This window comes from Trichoplax adhaerens, genomic scaffold (genome assembly GCF_000150275.1).
Source record: "Trichoplax adhaerens TRIADscaffold_3 genomic scaffold, whole genome shotgun sequence".
In the NCBI taxonomy this organism is placed as follows: domain Eukaryota; kingdom Metazoa; phylum Placozoa; class Uniplacotomia; order Trichoplacea; family Trichoplacidae; genus Trichoplax; species Trichoplax adhaerens.
The window spans coordinates 4,440,935-4,459,919 of record NW_002060945.1 but is presented as its reverse complement, the minus strand read 5'-3'; the positions used below and the strand labels follow the sequence as shown (position 1 = coordinate 4,459,919).

Sequence of the window (18,985 nt, the reverse complement as noted above, 5' to 3'; positions counted from 1 at the left end):
AACATCGCGTCGTCGACGAAATCATCGCAAGTCTATCAACCACTTGGTAGTCTTGATTTTATTCAATACTTTTCAACAAAATGCCACCAAAGCGATCGTATTTCTTTATACAAGCCACAGTACTGAACGTATATTCATGATTTTTCATTTTTTCTCCCTACCTCACTGGGAGCGAGGAGAAGTTTGTTATTATATTGTTATTACAACTCAAACTATCCGTTTTATTTAATAATCATAATATTATACAACCCAATATATCAGTTCAAATCGATCCAGTAGTTACGTCAGGGTAGCAGACTAGAGTGCACTCTCGCCTCAAGTAGTCCAATGGTAGTCAGTATACACTTAACTACCGCAACGTCCGATTACATACAATGTTAATTGATTAGACAAGAGACACTTTCAATGGATGATAACAAGCAAACTTTTTTTTACACTACAAGGCGTGATTGATTGCTAATTATTCTTTTTTTTTTTTCCCCATACATCATGATAGATAGAGAGAATCAAACAAGAATATCCTAACTGAAGATAGCATCGTGTCACAACTGATTGCATGCAAAAGGCGTTGTTTAATTTACATGTTGACTGTTCAATCTAAAAATCAACAAATACAAGAAGAGACGACAGATTTCAACGACGATCCAGTTGAAATTGCAGTGCTTATTTGACACAGTTGATTCCGTTGATGTTCCAACGTTGAATTTATCCACTTTAGTTTTACTTTTGGGGGGCGCGCGCGTAGTGTGTGTGTGTGTGTGTGTATTTCTGCCAAGCTAACACGATCCAAACGTCGAACAGATTCCATCTGTACCTGATTCTTATTGGCAAGCTATTTAAAATCCTCAATTCTATTTGCATTCAAAGTAGTCAAGATGAAATTGAACTCAAGCAATTATCTAGTAGTAGGTTTATTCCACCTACTTACTTGGTGCCTAACTGTGAAAGGAAATTGTCAAATTTTACAAAGTAATTTGTGCTCTGGATTGCAATACAACCAAACCTTTTTCCCCAATTATTTCAATCATAAAGATCAAAGTATCAGTCAGACTGAAATGGATGTTTATAGACCAATGATTGTCAATAACTGTTCACCGGTTATACGCCAGTTCTTATGCTCGTTATACATGCCTAAGTGTATATCGCCAACATCGCAAACCAAACCAATACCACCGTGTCGACCGTTATGTATACGAGCTCGAGATGATTGCAAGAAATTTCTGTCCAATAGTAACTTTGGCTTAACATGGTCCGATAGCTTTAAATGTGAAAATTTTCCCCCTGTTAATGCATTAGTGTGCATTAATGAAAATTTTACAATTGTCCAAAGTGTATCCAGTAGACCACCTAGCGTCAACACTTCTACATCACCGTCTACTCGTGCTTGTGGTATTCTACAAAATCAAAAATCGGAATATACATTTTTAAATATCCCAGGATGTGCAAAACCTTGCCATGACTTCTACTTTAATAGTAATCAAATCCAACTAGCATCATCAGTAGTTGGTATTGTGGCTATTCTTGCTTTCTGTTGCACACTGTTGATCTTTATTACATTTTTAATCGATCGTCAAGGCTATGAATATCCTGAGCGTTCAGTAATATTCTTAGTCTTTTGTTACTGTGTCTTATCATTAACCTATATCGTTGGATTTATGGCGCAAAGAAATATTGCTTGCAATCCATCAACACAATCGGTTAACTCAACAGTTCATCAAGGCTCGGGTAAAGAAGGTTGTACGGTATTATTCCTAATCAATTACTTCTTTACTATTGCCTCCAGCGTATGGTGGGTAGTCTTCTCTCTCGGTTGGTATCTAGCTGCTGGTAAAAAATGGGTTGAAGAAGGCATTAACGCTGTCTCGCATTACTTTCATTTAGCCGCGTGGTTAATACCAGCGATATTGACAATTGTAGTCTTGGCCTTGGGTAAAATTGAAGGCGATGTCCTTAGCGGTATCTGTTTTGTTAATACACGCAGTAATTATTTGTATGGCTTTGTAATTGCCCCGTTAAGTATCTTTCTACTCATTGGGCTTGGCTTTTCAATTGCTACCTTGATATCGTTTTATCGTATACGCCGTGAAATGCTAACTGATCATCGTCAAGGCGATGGAACAGCCGAATTTGAGAAACTGTTAAAGAAAATTGGCATCTTTGCCTTCTTATATGTTGTCCCGGGTATTATTGTAATATCCTGCTACCTCTATGAAGCTAGTAATCAAAACAGTTGGACAGCATATTGGCAACAACAAAATTGTAGACGATACTCAATGTCGTGTTCGTCAACTAGTATACCAGCTAATGCCCCTAATTTAGCAATATTTATTGTCAAATATATCGCCTTATTCTCATTTGGTATTGCTAGCAGTTATTGGATCGGCTTGCAACGAGCAGTAACTGCATGGAAATTATGCTATCGTCGCCTTACAGTTAACCGTGGAGAAGGCGATCAAGATTCGGTTACAGCATCACAAGCCAGAAAAATCGTAAGTTCACCAAATTGTACAGTAGATGAGTAATGAAGTTATCAATAATTGATTGTCAATACCAATTAGGTCCTCCTAATGATTACAACTAGTAATTATTTTAATTTTAATTTTTGGTAATTTCTTTTTCCCCTTACACCTGTCGTAAAAAAATCCTAAAATCAGCCTCGTGAGTAATTGCTAACTTACAATAGCCTCTTTAAATCTATAGTACTATTATATTATTATAAAAAGGAAAAGAGTATGTTTTATTTGCACTAATTAACGGCCTGTTGGAATTTTATTTTTATATCCGAACTAAAGATTCATTTACTATGATTTTCTCTATAACCTACATACAGTCTATTTATCATCCAATTAAGATGGGTATAAAGTAAATCTCATTTTTTGCTTATGTCGACGTCATACCTTACAACATTGCATGAAATTTGAACACAGTATAATAATTGTGCCCCCTCCCAAACTTATCTTGTTTGCACTGTAAGGACCAGTGTACTATCCACTTTTTAAAAGCTCTTTCATTAAACTATCATCCAGTAGGCATTACTTTAAAATACAACCAAATTCTGTATGATTTGTATCATAAGACTTAGTCTATTTGACCATGATATTCTCAAACAATGGCGTAATTTTTTTTCAAGATCTAATCTTATCTCTAGCTATGCCCAACATACAGTAGAACATAAAATGACTTGGGATAATTGAATCACTCATCGTGACTCATTTAGTATTCGAAGACGACAATTTTTCTTGTAAAATAATGTAGTGTAGGATTGCGCTTATGTAGTCAACAAAGCGGAACTGACTAAAATCATTCGACAATAGGAAAAAGTTGAAATCTTTTCGTCAATTTTGATAGTAACGCTGTAAATTGCAACATTATGATATTGAGTTAACGTAATAAGATATCAAATTACTAAACAGATGAACTTAATTATTCCATAAATTTATGTTCTACTTCATGGTCATGAGGGACTATTCAAAAAGTAAAACATCATGTTGATGTCAATATTTTCATTCCAAACTCAATCATGATAGAAAATAAATCATTTACTATAAGATACTTGAAACAATCATGATCGATGAATATTACCTTGGTTAAGTCAATAAAAGTAAAAGCGGCCCGCCGCCCTTTTACTTCATGCTAATGTAGAGATAGAAATAGAAATGAAAAGATTAATTGAACAATAGACGGACGATCCCTAACGATTAGTAGAAATGTAGCCAGTCAACTGTACATAAATTATCAGGTTTTAAGTTAACATGTAATACTTTTTAATGTATAATATGTACTCAACCGTTAGAACGATTGAAATTTATCTAGCGTGAATTAACAGACTCCAAAAAACTTCAAATGCAAATAGATACATGGTAGTTGAAGACCATATTTCTAGTACTAAAGAGAATTTTGACTATGTCGTTACTAATTTACATTAACGTAATTGGGACATGATAATGATTTATACGGTAACTGCAGCTAGAGTTTTCCATCCGATTTCTCGCATTCTGGACACTGAAAAAATTATTTCGATATAATGGCATGTAATATAATAACTAAGGGAACTTTATTTATTTAATTTTTCAACTCCTTTCAATATACCATGTACTTCTTTTTAGTTAATCTTGATAGGAAATGATTATTTACCTTCAAAATAGATATGAAACTAAATAACAAATTCATAAAAGAGTGAGGGAGTAATAGAACGTTATTAATTTAACCTAGTAAATTAATACTATGTTGTAAAGCCCATTCACACATTGCTGAAGACCTTCGCAGTTCAAGCGTTGACTATATGCGTGCCATTTTACATCGTCAATTATTAGGGAACAACCTAGGGGTAACCTTGCTCGTACAGTATCCTGCAAAGATAAAGTTATTGTAGTCAATGTACTCTAGACTCACGTAAGGCTTAAAATATTAGTTGATTTATATTGTTTTAATGATAGAAAATAAGTTTTGTCGTTTTGAAGTCTACAAATTAATTAATTATCCTTGCACTGCGCTATCAAGTCACGTAGCATTTTCGAAAGGCTAAAAATAGTTTCACTAGATATCGATTCTTAAAATTGAATCGATCTTCGATCATATAAAATAATAAACATCTAACTGCCCAATCAGATGGTTTATGCGAATAGAGAGCTATAGATTGTAATGTCTTTAAAGTAGTAAAGGAAGTGGTATATTAATCTAACCTAACTTTTATAATTTGTGACTTTACCTAATATACTAGTATCTATAATAGAATTATAGCATAGCATAAAGATCTGGTAACGCCAGTAAAATGAAAGTAAAACTAAAAATAAGAAAAAATCAAATCTAAGTGAATCCAATTTATAAGACAATTCATTAAATTAGCTAATGAATCAATTATCATGATTTGATAGAGGAATCTAAGTTTAATTCGTCTTACGATTATGATCACTTATTAGGAATTACTATGAAATGACAGATATAAATGTTCTCTTTTTGAATAAACTTTTCTATAATGTATCATCTCGTAAAATGAGGTGACAAAGTTGAGTTAGTAATATTCCAATGCTTCAGACTAATTATTCAAAAATTAAACAGAACGAAAACTAATTATAGTTATGGATAAGTATTATACTAACAAGCGATTGATGATTAAGAAGTAATGATTAAGTGAGTTTTAGCTTCTATTTGCTACTATAGATATAAATTAGCGCTGATGGTTTTAATTTCCTATTGTAAAGATGTTGTTGAACAAGAATAGTTTCATACCCATTAATTATTAACGTTTGAAAGAATAAAGATAAATGTTGATGTTTTATAATCAACAATATTTAATTCAATAGCAATTTTAACGTTCATCAACATATTCACCCTAACTAATTTTGTTAACAAGAAAAAAAGTTTTCTCTTTTCATTAAACGCTTATTACTATACATATTGTACACGCCCCAAAAGGGCCCAACTAAGAAATAGCGACCTTGACATCTTTGGTCTCCATAACAGAAAAACGTTACTATTCAACTAATATTCCAAATAGACTTGACCTTGAAAATATAATCTCATTTCATCCCTTGTCCTAACCCTTACATTTTTACATTCATAATCTATTTTTATAACTCTTAATTTCTCATAGGATGCTTTGATATAATGCGTAATTATTTATAATTTTTTTGTCATTTTTTAATTGAATAGTAAATGGGATGAAATTCTGCAGCGAAGATTGGTGAAATCTCATCGCATCTGGTTCATATTTTTGTACGTGATTATTTAATCAATTTCTTGTATATAAACCAAAATGATGATTATAATGCAAGGCATGAACCTGCATCATTGGAAAAGAATAATGACATGATCATAAGTACATGATCATGAACTTCAATTATTACCCATTTACTATTAATAATATTTGATATATTGCAGTAATTTGAAAGTATGGTGTGAAACATACGAGATCAAAATAAATTGACATTTTAGTAATTATTAACTTGTACAGTAACTTTGCGTGATGGGATGGTATGAATTACTATTGCTATATCAAACCCTTTTTATACTAATATATCATTATAGGTACTATAATAAAAGGATGTTGTCGCAATTAATTTGCAATGTTGAATACTCTGCTTTTCACTCATATAATACATTTTAGCTCAATAATCAATTTAACATGTAATTTTACATGAGTTAAAAGTAACATCCCTGTATGTTATATAAATGGTTCTCGTTTGCAATGCAATGTCTTAGAAATGAAACATTTTTGTAATTATTGATATAATATCTGTCATTAACGCCAATAACTTTTCAAAATTTGATATTGTGGTTATTTATTGTATTCCATTTTAGCTGTATATGATGTTACTTAAGCCATTAAATATTGTAATGTTAGCAAAAAGTTTTGGCCAGGAATAATTACTCTTGAACTCGTGTTTACAACTATATGATTACTGAATATTTTAGGATAAATTTTCGAGCCCATACTACAGTGCTATCATCTATTTTGGCGTATTTTCTCTTTCCTACAATACACTATGGTTCTCTATTGCTATGTGAGCCTCATTTAAGCCTTAAAATGTTCTTATGAAATGATATAACAACTATAATATTAATAATATTAATACAAGTCATAATAGTAATAATTATAATAATTATAATAAGTTTATTTCCTCCTTTGTATGGACGAATATCGTACTCTTTTGTATATGCACTGTAGTTCGTATATTTTACTTCTCAAGGAGTAGACCTACAATTTCATTTATGAAATTGTTTCTTTACTATACTTGATCAAATGTAATGATTTTTACCAATCAACAAGCCCATTTATTAAGGCAGACGAATAATAAATTGATATTTGTTCAGTGACGTTTGAAATTAATTTTACCTTTCTCCTAGTTATTGAAGTATAACTGATATATCTGATGTTTATAACATAGATAATATCATTAATGGAAGAAACTCGACAGTTAAAGTGATCATTATATCGTACTCGCAGGCGACAAAAATGACTACTGTTTCGATGAAATACTTTAAATACCCTTTAATAACATCACTTAATATGAAATACACATTTCATTTTATGTCGATGATGTCAAGTAAATTGCAAAAGCCTCTAGTAAAGTATTTAACTAGCTTTTAAATATAATCACATTCAAAAATTTATATTTATTAGCATGTTCAGATTCACTACTTTGGCTTTGGTTAAGCCATTAAACTATTATCAAGCTGCATCATTATACTATTAATAATAACTGTTAGGTTGTACCGTAGTACAACACCCGATAAACCACACTATTGTGAACTGTAACAGACGCTTGATAACAGAAAAACTTTAGAATCTTTCCATTAGATGTAAGCCGTATTGCAACAGTACACATTTATCATTTTATTTTAATAGACTGATTTAAGGTCATCGTATAAATATATCAAAAAGTAATATTTAGAATGTGACTCTGTCCTAAGGTGATACAATAATAGTTGAATTGCGCACACTAGTCACTTTAAAAGGTAGAAAAGATATACAGTAATGCTTTGGTACGATTGAATTTTACAAAATAACTTTGTACTTTATCAACTTTTACAAAGGACGTATTTTAGACGCCATTGCAACACTTTTAATAGAGAAGCAGCAGTTTAGTTATACGATCGTTTATTATACATAAAAATATCAAATGACACAAAAGCAAGATTTAAAATCTCTTAAGGCATACACACATTCTGGAAGTAATTACGGATAGTATCTTGTAGATATGCCAGAAATAAGCCTGTTAAAGTACATCATTTACAATTTGTACACTTTCACTAATTAAAAATACTATAATAAAAGGATAACAAGATTGAAGTATTATGTCTTTAATCGATGCTGTTAACCTTATGGCTCAGTTGAAATTGACTAAACTACAAAAGGTTGAAATACTCAAGGGCGTAGAAAAAGAAAAGTCAACATGACTATTCACACGATCAAGCCAAGTTGTTACTACCCTCTCGATGGATGTTTTTCTCATCAATTGCAACTCTAACAAAGATCTAGCGGCTGCTGCTTGAATAGAATAAGTACCTAACGATGAGCATAAGTCCATTGACGTTAGCAATTGAGAGCTGCTTATTCAAGTTATACTATTTAATTAAAGTATAAACATTATGAGCTATACCTTTGGATAATTCTACTTCCAACAGTAAAGAAATTAACAATTCGGCAATTTTGTCTACAGTGGTTGCGTTATCGTGAATCCACTGCTTACCAATTTTCCCTTTAAATGACACAGAGTAGTAATCATTTTCAAAATATTAATTTCATTTGTACATAATCATTATTACATTGTAATGATAGCAGATATACTTACCTAATATCCATACAATAGATACAACTGTGATAAGTGATGAAGCTTGACTTCTGACCCACCGCTGTGTTAGGGCATGACTTTTCCATCGAGTTATTGTCGGGAACATCTTAGTCGAGATAATTTTCGTAAAAACTTTATGCGGTTCTTCATATAAACATAGAATCTCAATACAATGGCATAGTACAAGCGTACGATCGTCCAATAACTTTATTTGTTGGTCAGATTTGTCACCTTTAAAAAAAGAATCTTAGTCGATAAACAACTAAAATCATTAAATGACCTGGTTCTATTAAGGTGTATTAAACAACAGAAGAAATACGTATTTACCAGTTAAGGCATTAGATGAGCCAAAATTTAGATCATTTAACAAATCTAAGAATTTCATAACGACCAAAATTATCAAATCTCGGTGGTTGTGTAACTAAAAAATCGAGAACAAACACTGTATCACCTTCGGTAGAATAATGAGGTTATAAATAAATGAGAATTATAATAACAGTATAATATAACTCGGTAAGCAACGAAGATAACGAATCAACCTCTTTCCATGTCTGTGTAACATTTAGTATTTTCTTCATCTAGAAATTAAAATTTTTCATTTCAGTGGTAATTATAAGAGTTGAATTCAAGTACTGAATATTTATCTCAAGAGAAGCCATACCTTTTCCTTAACTTGAATAGTAAAATTACCAGTGCAACTGATAAGGTAGATTAATATAATTTCGATAGTGGCCAATTGTGGATCAAACAGATCTACAGTACGAAGCGTAAAAAAAGGTGATTTTTACCAAAGAATTATCTTGTATTAGGTAAGAATTTTGTACAAGATTATACGAGTATAAAAAATGACGTACCTTTCCATAGGTATGGGTGTTCATTACGTACGTGTAAATCCTTGTTTAGTCAAATAAAAAAATTTCGAAATTTCGTTAAGTATATTGTATATTGATGATTGACCGATATAATAAAATTGAAGACAATGAAAACCATGTATACGCGTATTTGCTGCCATGCTGCTAAAGTTAGATTACAGTCTCTGTATCAATAATGACACACCTCCTTAAGACAATCCGGCCAAACAATAAATACTGTTAGGAAAACTTGCTGTAAATAAATTCTATTACATTTATGGCCTTCGTTAACAATTTTTGTCAGGAAATCAATAATTGGCTTAGCTAATCCTATATAGAAAAGAAGTTAAAATCCATACACTGTGATATCAAACCTGTATGGGATAACATTTATGGTAACAAGTATGTCATTATCAAGGACTACTAGATGCACCTATTAATCCATGACCGCTATCTACATCATAGCTGCATTACTTACCTAATCTTTTACAGATATCAACCATTAAGCGACTGTATGAAATAGAAGCAAGAAGTATTAAATTATAGAACAGTTAATATTGAAAATAAAAAAATAATGATTGTCTGCCGGGTAATCCTACCATTTGGATAATTGTAATTGGTTGCATTCGTCATTTTGGCTGAAAGCAGAGCTTGAGATGATGTGCAAGAACTGAGATAGAAATGAAGAGTCTGGTTTCTGTAAGGATAACAATGCATAGTTCGTGATAAAACAATCCTCATAAGCATGCCATTAAGGTACGACATCAGCATTCTGTTACACAGATTTTAAAAGCCGCAGTAAATGTTAATCTGGACTTACATATTTGCTTTCAAGCTTGATTACAGCATCAACAAATCGATTTTCTTGTGCACATAAAATAGATTTAGAGTAATCATCGTTAATTAAATGTTCAAGTGGGTCCAGTTCGCTATCAGTTTTTGAATCAAGAAGCGACGGTAAATTTGATAAAAGGACATAAACCATCCTAGTTGTTGAAACATTATCATGTATCATTCTTTCAGTTATTGCGCTGACAGATACTCTGTTACTGTATAGAGCTAAAAATAAGTCATTCCAATATTTTGGCTGGAAATCGTCTTCACTATCAGAAGACTCGTGATCCTTGCAACTTATGACTTGTCGTTTATTCGATTTAATGTTCATTCTAGTACTGCGATGAGATGAAGACTTTACTACATTGTCGGTGTCTTTATAACGGGTTCGCTGTCTAGTATTATAGCCTATAAAAGTTAATTGAAGTAGCATAGCCACACAATTTTTAGAAAATGATGAAAAGATAGGATACAAAATTAATAATACTATTATTATTGTATTCTATTACACTCGTACGTGTATTTTTCAAATTTTTTTTTCGTTGCTGTGGTGTTTTGTTTATTTGTTCATTTTCATTAGGCAAAGCAGGTTTAGTGCGATTTGGTTTATCACTCTCGGAGGATTCTGAAGAGTTTCTTGATTGTTGGCATACTCCTATAAATTTAGCTACTTTTGTTACATTCGTTCCTTTATCTATATCATTCGCATTCTAAATATATACACGAAGTAAAGAATCTTGTTATTAATACTACGAATAAAATCTCCGTAAGGTCTCTTATTAAGACACCTGCAATCGATTTCGATGAAAAACTTAATAATATTTTAATATAGTATTATGATATAAATAATTCAATTAAATTAGCGAAGATAAACCTACTTCCTTACTGATACAAGTGTCATCAGTGTCTATGGTGTTAGTTGCATCTACGTTGAAATTGCCATGAATTTTACTTGTTTGTTGAGCATGATCCTTGTTTGAACAAGCGTCTAAGTTTGCTCGGTTACCGTCCTGATATTCTTCATTGGATGATGAAGAAATGGGTGAGATAGTATCGTCAAGGATTACAGAACAGAATTCTGAAAAATCTTGTAAGACTCTTGCAGTGCGATCATCTTCACGATCAGAATTAAATGATAGCGGTGATAATGCAAGATTATCAATTGTATCAATCTCTTCTTGCACCTTCATTAAAATATCCGTATAATTTTCATTCTTATGATACGCTAATGGCACTGGTGGTGTTGCATCAGCTATTATATTGGTGTTAGAAAAAATTTTGCTAGGTGATTTATCGATAGCAGTCTTATCTACTCTTTTTCTTTTTAACCCATGATCTCCTACCAGTTTCGTATTCTGATCATTCGTTTGATCTTTTTTATTTTTATCGATGATATCGACTCCAGCAGCACTTGATGAGGTATCAGTGATTTGATTAGGCAGTGAATCAATTATTTGATTAGCACTTGGCAGCTTTGCAACTGGTTTACAACTCCGGGTTAGCTTTTGTCTACGAGAATGTTTAGTATCGGTCAATAGTTTACGGTGATTATGCCGAACAGTGCATGGCTCTGAATCTTGCTTAATGTCGTGTTGTTCACTTTCTTGGTTGGCAATATATTTAGGAGAGTCTTTTCGTATCGGAAATTCAATGGATTTGGTTTGATCAAATGATGCGAGATCATTATCCATGTCTATTTCGTTGTTGTCATATTCTATATGATGGTTTTGACCTTCAACGAGACCACTTTGTGATCCATCCTCTGTAGCGTCCGAAATTTCTCCTTCCTCTTTATTTGATTTGCAAGGACTGTTCAATGTCTGTTCACCGGAGTATTGCTGCGAAGGATCAGCCAAGGCTTTTTCAATTCTAGACTCTGCAGAAGAATCAGAATCTGATGATGTAAAGTCGCCAATTTCAGGTTCTGGTACATCCGATACTTTATCATTAACCAAATTAGGACTGCCTAATTTGTGGCATTTGGTAACAGAGACGCTATTCCTTTTATGCTGCCTCTTCCTACTGCTATTATTGTTATAGTTTGCAGATGATTTTTCTAGCCTGGAAAGTTCTTTCTCTAGTTCTTTAATTTTCTTAGCTTGCTGTTGCTTCTCTTCTTTCAAGACTACGTCATATGTAAATAAATTGAAATATAAATTTTGATGTAATTATTTTACTATGCTTACGAGTATTATAATATCGTAGAAATAAATTATATTGTAATTATACATTATCAAAAGAGAAATGGTGCTCGGCTAAATGTACAGTGTACTTGTCTATTCATCTATTGATTGAATACTACACTAATTTTAGCATTATGTCACAGTCACTTATGTACAGCCTATAGGCTTGAAATAATCCATTTTTAAAATGTCAGGCTATTCAACGAACCTTTATTAAATTTAGTTAAATATTCAATTTTACTGGCGTATTTTTCAATTTTTTCTTTATTTTTTTTATCTTCTACTTTCCATTTGTCAATATTATTTTTCAAGTTACTGCTTTCCGACTTTAGGTTGAATCTAGCGGATTCATTTTCTGTAATGACTAAGCGTAATTGTTCTGCATATTTTTGGCTAGCTGCAGTTGCATTTTGTTGCTGTTCAAGCAAAGATGTCAATTGTCGTTTGTCCTCTTGCAACTGTTGTATCGTTTCTTCTGCATGTGTTAACTTTGGTTGTAATGACTGACTGTTCTTCAATTCACTTATTAATCGCTGTTGTGTTGCAGCATCATCGATTAATTCTTTTCGAATAGCTTGAACTTGATTGCATTTCTCTTGATACAATGTCAATAACTTTCCACGATCGAATATTGCTTCCTTGATGGTTAAAATCTGCTTCCTTAACTGATCCGCATCGACATCAAAGTCTTGCATTTTGCTGATGAGGACAAGAGGCTGGTGATGGTCTCTTTCTCTTGCTATTCAGATGCCCTGATTACCGCACATTAAGTGAGAGTTTCCTATCAACGATCTGTTATGAAAAAGAGCTACAATTCATCAATGATTCCATTTCATAACCCTAAAGTCCATACGATGGAAGGAATAACAATAATTAAGTCTGATTAAAGGGTAGATGATATTAAATTATTCTTTTACAGGTGGGACAATTTTGGATGGCTTTAGTAAGTCAGTGGACACAGTCCACACTATACAGTAAGATCTTTGTACTGTAAGGTATACAGTAATGTGCAGTACTGTACTTCGTCGAGTACAGTACTGTACTGTACTGTACATTGTATTGTAGTTATGCTACAGTACAATGTACACTGTACCTTGCCGGTGCGGCAAGATGGACCGACAACACGACGCCGCCAGCTTCAGGCAATGGCGCAGGAGGGAAGGCTATATAAAAAAGGTATCCTGCAAATGCAAAGCTTGCAAAGCCTACGAAGTGCAATTTTGCCAATGAAAATGTAGAGATGGGAAGTAATGGGAAGCACTTGCATTACTGTAGCTGATTGTAATATTTCTTAGCCAGCAGTACTATGCGTAAGAGAGCTCACACTACCTCTGTCCTTTGTCACGCTGCCTACTGTACGCTTACCTCAGCATTGAGAAAGCCGGTCAAGATTTTTGGACTACTCCAATACTCTCTTTATAATAAATTTAGCAATATACGAGTAACACAAACTAGTACCCATCGCTGCATAAGGATAAATGCTTAACTTCGGAATGTTATATCCCTAAGGTATATCGTACGTATGCTGACCAAATGTTGTTATGTTATAGACTTCAGCTTTAATATTTTAGTTTCATGAATATAAAAGTTACCTGTAGTATACCCATTAATAATTTTTTTAATTTATTAGTAGTGCATTCAAGTTAGCTGAAACGGCTCAACATAATTTAACCCGTATCATCAGCTTTTAAGTCGTTTTCAGGAAAAAATGGTAGATGAAATTAAATAGCTTCGAATGTAATGTACTCTACGGGCTTTCAAGAAAACTTTCAATACGTTTACTTGTAATGTTTCCTACCTCTAAAATGAAAGTATCCAGCTGTAAATGCAATAAAAGTTTTGGGAAAGTACGTATTTCTATGCTTAATAAAGGGTTTTAGTATGGATTTTTGATGTAGCTCTTAATGCTAACGCTCTATTCCCTGTAGAATGCTAGTATTTATTGAGATCTGTACGGTGTATAAATGAGGAAAGCTAATAAAATAAGAAGATCACTTATATTACGCTTAATATAATTACTAGCATCGATAGTCTGGCCAACCGTATTCTTATTCAAGATTAATTAAGCATATAGTACTGCATGTGTTAGCTTGTTTATTCGTGTTTACTGTAATTTCAACACTTAAATAGGTGGGTGCATTACTCGATATGATCCATATCATCTACATCTTAAGACGCGATCGTAAATAATATCTACTCTATCGGTTGAACCGCTAAACGATTTAAATCACTTAGATAGACAAGTGTAATATTATGTAAAATATAAATTTATTAGTAATACAAAAGAGCTAGATGTGCGAGATACATAGTACAACATAAACAGGGTAAAAATATTGAGTAACAATAGATTTCTAATTCCATCATCAACACACCGTCAATAAATATATCTCCAAAATAAGTACTGTAAAAGCTAGATGTGCGAGATATATAGTGCAACATAAATAGGGTAAAAATATTGAGTAACAATAGATTTCTAATTCCATTATCAACACACCGTCAATAAATATATCTCCAAAATAAGTACTTTAAAAGGAATACATTTTACTATCGATTACCTTATAGAATATTCAGTAATACGTAATACAGTATATGTATTCGACTACAATAATACTGTATTTATGGATTCACTTTGGGTACTTAATAAACTATATAAATAGCCCAATGAATTGTTCAAATAGAATAGTAAAATTAACTTCTACTTCATTATTCGATTCGATTAATTTAAATTATCATTTGCAGCTTAATAATTAGTTGATTAATAATTAGTTGATGATAGTAATATAATTTAGTAGTTGCATAATATCTTAGATTAGTAATGTAGTACTGAGATAAAATCTCATACTTAATATTATCCTCGTGAAGAACATTACGTAAATACTTTATAATTACTCGAAATAATCGAAATTTGAGGTATAAATATGACAGATAACCATCTTGTTATCTTCGATATATTCGTATATCGTGATTATTATTATTACAATAAATTGTGTTGAGTTACCAAGTATTTATAGTATTAACTTCATTATCGAGAAATTCGATCGTCTTGTTAGATTGTAAAGTACCAAATATAACAGTTTTATTTGTTGGCGGTATTATACAATTGGCGACACTAAGATATTGCGTTACTCCAACCTGATTATCTGAATAACGGATATAAAGAGGATGACTGGTCATGTTAACATAGTTTCTGCAATTTTTGCTGACGTCTTCAGTATCTCCGCAGTTAATAGGAAGGCAAGTTTTCGCCATGAATCCAGTCGGTGTAGGATAACCGAAGTCATCGTAATGAATACGAAAATACTTTGTTTCTTGTATAATTGCACACTTATTTTGTTGTCTAATTTGGTGAAGATAGTCGTTGGCAATATTTCCGCCATCGATACAAACTTCTGGTTGTATAAATTTATTCTCCAAAGGAAACATCTCAGGAGTATCTCTCTTAATAATAATAGAGCGGCCGTGGCAGTGAAGAACTCCGTAAAGATTGATCGATAGCATAAACATCTAAATAATAAAAGAATTTGATATATTTGTAAGGTTAGATTAATTTTGGATTTAGACACCTGCTGGCTTGTAAGACTTATCTTTTCAAGCCTAGATATACATTGATAGCAATAGAAGTGTGCTCGCTCTTGCAACTCGTAATTTTTAATGAATCAAATTAACTATTAATTAAACTAAAAAGCGACAATTCTCTCGTAGTTATCTAGACACGTAGAGAATACTGTACCGTATCAATACCAGTAATTCGCTATATAATATCGATACTTATAGCAATACTGTATAGTTAAGATATAAAAATTACTCCCAGATTATCAATTCAAATTTAATTAAGAGATGAGACTAGAAATTAGATTTAACTTGATATTCGATATTTCGACTTTTCTCGATCTTAACAAACAGTTTTTAAAGAAAATCATAATAAATAGTCTAGTTTTCTCTGTCGGTGCAGTATTGTAAGGAGATCTACGATACCATATGTATTTTGATTTCCTTTCTATAAATGATGATTTAATTAATTTAACTAGCCTCGTGATACCCGTGAAAAACGCGCGCGGGCGAGTCTAGCTTTGCTCAGCACGCTTCACCGTGCAGATTATTATTAGTGTTTACTGACTGTACGCCTAAAATAAATTAATAGTACTTTATTCTAATACGTAACTACCGCAAATAAGACATAACTATATTAGTTTAATTTACTACTTAAAAATCCAATCATCTATTGTAATGTACCCAATATTACAATTATATAAAGTACCGATTTTATAGAAAAGAAATATTGTGATTGGATACCGTAGATTCGGACTATTGATACGTAGCTTACTAAAATTTTCTTTGTAACTGAAGAATCATGCTATGATGCATTACCGTACAGAATATATGATAATATATAATCAGTACTCGTATCACAAGGACTGCAAAAAGGACTATAATATACTCTTACGCTAATACGAGTAGTTATCTCTACAATAGCTTCTTATACTCATATACTTTCTCGATCAAATATTTTAATTCTAACCATATCATATTCTGACATCCGGTAAACTCTTCTATAGCCTTTCGAATACTACTGAAACTAATGTATTAATTTCTAGATTGATGATTATTACAGCATTTATTCTAGCGACAGGAAACGATATATTATTAATTTCTAGATTAATTATCATTGTAGTATTTGTTCTAGCGACAGTAATTATACGTTAGATATCGTCTAAATTTTTGCATAAGCGAATTGCTAAAGGAATTACAACTTAAATGATATCTTAATGTAGTTTACAGTGCTACGGCTACTCTCGAAATTTGAACATTTATATTGAAATTAATGTGATATCGTTTACGATACAGTATAAAATAATTTACTAAGTATTTGCTAACCATCATAGCCAAAAATGTACGCTGAGAAACGACGTTTAAAATTGAAAAGTTTTGCTTTGATCCACTCATATTTGAGATTCCAATAAATTTCTGTATTGTAAATAGAAAATTTCTTGACAGAGATCGGAAAAGTAATACGGTTTGCTTAGTGAGCAGATAACGTTAGTATCGTTTGGACAATTATTAAAATTTTGGATGTAAATTGACCGTATTTATAGCTTTCCAGGGACAATTAATAAAGTTCACCCATCTCGACGTCATGAGGGGAACGTGTCTCAGTATCGTTATTTTGTAATCATGTCATCATTTCAATTACTGAGATAATAAATATTAATACGGCAATTAAGTTGATTTGTTGCATATTGTACGGTAAATTTTAAAGATATTTTTATTATTATAATGTAAATCATTATTAACCTTATTAAATTTTCTCCGGGCATGACGTATCGCTTATAAGAAAATAGATACACACATAGAATCTCAGGTCCTGCTGATCAGCTAAAATTCGACTTTTATCTTTCATTTTATTACGGCACTTGTTTATTTATTTACTACGTTAAAGTTGCCCAACATATCAATTACCGTGCTATTGGTAATAGCGAACTGGTTAAGCAATACATTATGATTATTTCATGAATACATTTACCGTAGTTTGGTAGCCTTGTCAGTAATTTATGATACCATAGCCTATTAGCTATCTAGTATAGCTATCCAGTATTAAGATCGAGTTTAGCGTCCATAATATTCAATGTAAAGTCATATTCTTATACTTTACTTCATAGTATTAATATTTATTACTCCTGGTGGAAAATTAGTATTCAGATATCTATTGAAGAATGCGATATTTAATGGATAACTTAAAGAGGAGATTTAAGGAGATATACTCGTATCACATTAGATGAAATAGCAAATACTTCTGATTTGGTTACTTATTACTACGGAACAGTAGCTTAGGATAGTAAATGTCTAATAAAACAATGCATGTCTTTTCCTTCCTCCCCACTCTAACCAACCTTTAATTAATCGATCTTGTACATGTGGCTGTACGTTTGCCACTAGTAAGTCGAACCACATATTCGATCAGTATATTTTACATTTAGACAATTCCGACTCAGTCCTCATTATGCTACTTAAGAAGTCATTCGATTAATTTACTCTTAATGTGAACTAATGACTTCAAAGATTTACCGCACTATATTTAGAAATAAGCAGAGAAATTTAAAATTTGAAAGCTGATTTAAACATGATTGAATCAGCATAGGGGAAAGCCTATTCTGTTAACAATGCATTACATCAAATTACTATACGACATATCTCTACTTACTGTTAATTGCGTTGTTGCAGTACTACGTAATAGTTAAATCGTTCACTATATTAATGTCTACAGTTGTACGTGTACGAGTACGATTATGAAGTTTAATCTCGATACTAGACCCTCTGTTTGACTATCCGAACTCGTAAGATTACCTCTACTGACTGAAATTATCTATTTCAAGTTGAAAATTAGTTTTGGGTCTAGAATATGAAATATACTGTATTCGCTATAGCCTCAAGTACAATTTCAGAATCTCAGCTGACATGGACACTATAATTATCGCCGTTAATTGAGATTACCAGCCCTGACTACTTCATAATTAATAAGTAGTTTAGGATTAGAATCTAATACACGTGTATGCTACTTCATTATTATTGTTTTAATTGCTGTTCCAGATCCTATGTTGACTATAGATATAAACATAATAACTGTTTTTAGAACTAAGATTCCAACATATGTCATTTCTATATTTAATTTTAACATAATGAGTACGTACTAATAAAAGAAAATCGATTACTGATATGCTTACAAATAACATGCTATATGAACGATTCTTGACAAGAAATATAATATAAGGGTACGGAATAGATACTTAAAAGTTACATTGTTAAATAAAGGGTAAATTTAATAATA

At 31.9% G+C, this 18,985-nt stretch overlaps 3 protein-coding genes across 3 annotated transcripts; 1 reads left to right on the top strand and 2 right to left on the bottom strand.

The window, feature by feature from the left end:
• Positions 1-953: 953 nt before the first annotated feature.
• On the top strand, positions 954-2,408 carry TRIADDRAFT_12196 (uncharacterized protein; the record flags this gene model as incomplete). Its single annotated transcript, XM_002110966.1, has 1 exon — positions 954-2,408. A coding segment is annotated over one exon (1,455 nt), but the record flags the coding sequence as incomplete, so codon positions are not given.
• Positions 2,409-7,650: 5,242 nt separating this feature from the next.
• Positions 7,651-12,857, bottom strand: TRIADDRAFT_54498 (uncharacterized protein; the record flags this gene model as incomplete). Its single annotated transcript, XM_002110427.1, has 12 exons — positions 7,651-7,715; positions 8,103-8,201; positions 8,622-8,715; positions 8,956-9,047; positions 9,149-9,188; positions 9,351-9,475; positions 9,624-9,655; positions 9,745-9,842; positions 9,966-10,387; positions 10,497-10,689; positions 10,858-12,104; positions 12,371-12,857. The coding sequence occupies 12 exons, from the start codon at positions 12,855-12,857 to the stop codon at positions 7,651-7,653; spliced, it is 2,994 nt and encodes a 997-aa protein (XP_002110463.1).
• Positions 12,858-15,156: 2,299 nt separating this feature from the next.
• On the bottom strand, positions 15,157-17,106 carry TRIADDRAFT_54497 (uncharacterized protein; the record flags this gene model as incomplete). The annotated part of the gene is made up of 2 exons (XM_002110426.1): positions 15,157-15,666; positions 17,038-17,106. 2 exons carry the CDS (start codon positions 17,104-17,106, stop codon positions 15,157-15,159), a joined length of 579 nt encoding a protein of 192 aa, XP_002110462.1.
• Positions 17,107-18,985: the final 1,879 nt, after the last annotated feature.